The sequence below is a fragment of the Capra hircus genome, assembly GCF_001704415.2.
Source record: "Capra hircus breed San Clemente chromosome X unlocalized genomic scaffold, ASM170441v1, whole genome shotgun sequence".
Lineage (NCBI taxonomy): Eukaryota > Metazoa > Chordata > Mammalia > Artiodactyla > Bovidae > Capra > Capra hircus.
In genome coordinates this window covers 19,541,411-19,544,272 of record NW_017189517.1, presented here as the reverse complement: position 1 = coordinate 19,544,272, position 2,862 = coordinate 19,541,411, and the positions used below count along the sequence as shown (strand labels likewise).

General features: G+C 52.9%; 1 protein-coding gene across 1 annotated transcript; it reads left to right on the top strand.

Moving 5' to 3' along the window:
* The first annotated feature begins 337 nt into the window (after positions 1-337).
* Positions 338-1,744, top strand: LOC102186753 (DDB1- and CUL4-associated factor 12-like protein 2). The gene has a single exon (XM_005700399.2). The coding sequence runs from the start codon at positions 338-340 to the stop codon at positions 1,742-1,744; it is 1,407 nt and encodes a 468-aa protein (XP_005700456.2).
* Positions 1,745-2,862: the final 1,118 nt, after the last annotated feature.

Here is a 2,862-nt window from a genome sequence, read left to right as displayed (position 1 = left end):
CAGGTTCTGGATGAATTTCCCCCCCTCCAGGCTCCATCCACCCCTCCTTCCTGCCCCCTTTCGACCCCTCCCAGCCCGGAGCGTGCTACCCGGCCTCCCACCTCCGCCCTTCCCGCCGCCTCCACCCCCTTGCTCTCAGCCCCCGCATTGTCCTCGTCCCAAGTCGACTTCGCTCCCGCAGCCCTCGCCACCGGCCGCACTTCCCGCCCTCGCCTGGAGCCGCGTCACCGCCGCTCTCGCTGCTGCGCGCCGCCCCGCGCTCCGCTCGCCCGTCCGCGTCTCCTCGCCCGGCTTGCCAGCCCTGTCTTCCCACGCCGCCACCCACCCGCCGCCCGGCATGGCCCCGCAGCAAACAGGTAATAAGAAACGGGAAGAGCCCGCGCCCCAGGAGGCTGCAGAAGGCTCGTCGTCGCCGAGCTCGTCGTCGCCGGGCTCGGCGGCAGTGCACGCAGACGGCCCGCAGCCGCCCAAGAAGCCCAAGCGGATGGTGGTGCGGCTCTCACTGGTGGACTACCTGAAGGGGCGCGAGGTGGGCGCGCAGGGCCGCGCCGGGCTCTCCGGCTTCGATGGCGAGCTGTGTGGCTTCGCGGTGCGGAAGCTGCCAGAGCTGCTGCGGGAGCGCGAACTGTCCTTGGGCACCATCGACAAGGTGTTCGCATCGCAGTGGCTGAACGCCAGGCAGGTGGTGTGCGGTACCAAGTGCAACACGCTCTTCGTGGTGGACGTGCAGTCCAGCCACGTAACGCGCATCCCCCTCATGCGGGATCGTCGGCCCCCACCAGCCCACACCCAGCCGGGCTGTGGCATCCATGCCATCCACCTGAATCCCTCCAAGACGCTGCTGGCCACCGGGGGCGAGAACCCCAACAGCCTGGCCATATACCGGTTGCCAACGCTGGATCCCTTGTGCCTGGGTGACCGCCACGGCCACAAAGACTGGATCTTCGCCATCGACTGGATGAGCGACACGGTGGTGGTGAGCGGCTCCCGCGATGGCACCTTGGGCGTCTGGAAGATAGACCCCGACGTATTCCGGAGCAGCATAGCCTGGCACAGTGATGCAGGGCTCCCCGTGTATGCCCACATCCGTCCCGCGGAAGTGGAGGATGTCCCCAGGGCCGGCACTAACCCAGGTAACTGCAAGGTGCGGGCTGTGGCCTTCAGCGCCAAGAGGCAGGAGCTGGGAGCCGTGACCATGGATGGCTACTTCCACCTGTGGAAAGCCCAGAATACCCTGTCCAGGCTGCTGTCCATCAGGCTGCCTTACTGCCGAGAGAACGTGTGCCTGACCTACTGCGATGAGTTGTCCCTGTACGCGGTGGGATCCCAGTCCCATGTCTCTTTCCTGGATCTGCGCCAGGGTCACCAGAGCGTACGGCACCTCTGCTCCCGCGAGGGCGGCACGGGTGTGCGCTCCCTGAGCTTCTATGAGCACATCATCACCGTGGGCACCGGCCACGGCTCTCTGCTCTTCTATGACATCCGTGCGCAGAAGTTCCTGGAGGAGAAGGTCTTGGACAGCCAGCACTCCTCTCCGCGGCCCACAGGGAGGAGGTTCAGGCTGATTTGTGGCAGAGGCTGGCTCAACCAAGATGACCTGCAGATGAACTACTTCGGTGCCTTCGGCGACTTGCCCAATGCACTCTACACCCACTGCTACAACTGGCCAGAGATGAAGCTCTTCGTCGCTGGCGGCCCTCTTCCTTCAAGCCTCCGTGGAAACTATGCAGGCCTCTGGAGCTAAGGATGGCTGCCCTGTCCTCAAAGTGCCCAAATTTACCTTCCAGTCCCCTCCCACTTTTCTCCTTTGCTCTGTTTGTGCTTTTGAGTCTGTGTGGCTTTTTCTTTCAGATGAAAAAGATCCAGCTTACCTCTGCTTAGGGTATTAGCCGAAGAGAGATGGCGACCTAGAGAGTGAGTTACCCTTCAGTCAGTCAAAATTTGACTTTAACACTTTTATACACCTGTCCAATAGTGTTATTTTGAATTATACAAAAAAAATTTTAACTAATTCTTAGTTTTGTTCACTGTTTGAGTCATTTACATATTCTCTCACTTTAATGCCTTGGTTTTACAATTCTGTATATTTTCTTTTTCTGTTACCAGTATTATGATAATACTGTTTTGGTCGTTTTTCATGGCAGATAGATGGTATATTGAGAGTATTTTTTTTTTAAAGAGTTTGTACATGTGTTCTGGAAAGCTGGCTGTAGTATTATAATGTTCCAGTGGGAAGGTACATGTCAGTTTCTAGATTACCAGGTTTTGGAAGCATTCCATTTGCAAATTGTAATCTTCATGTTTGTAATTTGTAAGTTGTTGGTGCTAAACATGCTGTTTAAAAATTTCATTCATGTTGAAAACAAGGTTGTCATACAATCTTGGGTTTTTTGGTACCAAAATCTCAATTGGTCAGAATACTTTAGGAATGCAAGGGTTCTGCTGATTGACTGTTCAGAATTAATCTAAAAACCTATTTTCTCTTTTAAGTTTTCCTGAACTGTTGTTAAATAGATAACAGAATATATATTTTTTCACTTCTTGCCTTAGTAATATTAACACTTGTGAATATATTTAAATGTTTGTTGTTTAAGGTACTTGCACAGAGTTTCAGTGCCATCATTTAAAACGGATTCAATGTATAAAAATGTAGAATGTATCATGGGCTGGGTAGAATGTATACTGATCCTGATCCAGGGTATAGAACTGGATATTTTTTATTTCACTGGTTTCAATACCAAATACTATACTTGAACATGCTTTAAAATTTCTAATTCTGCTTAACAAAGTCATAGGAAAAAAACCTCAAAGAAGGAAAATGAACCCAGTCTTTACTTCTGAAAAAGATTGTTAGTTTGTAAA

Bases quoted from the DNA above. Each gene is read 5' to 3' on its own strand.
- LOC102186753 (XM_005700399.2), top strand. From the start codon at position 338: ATGGCCCCGCAGCAAACAGGTAATAAGAAACGGGAAGAGCCCGCGCCC.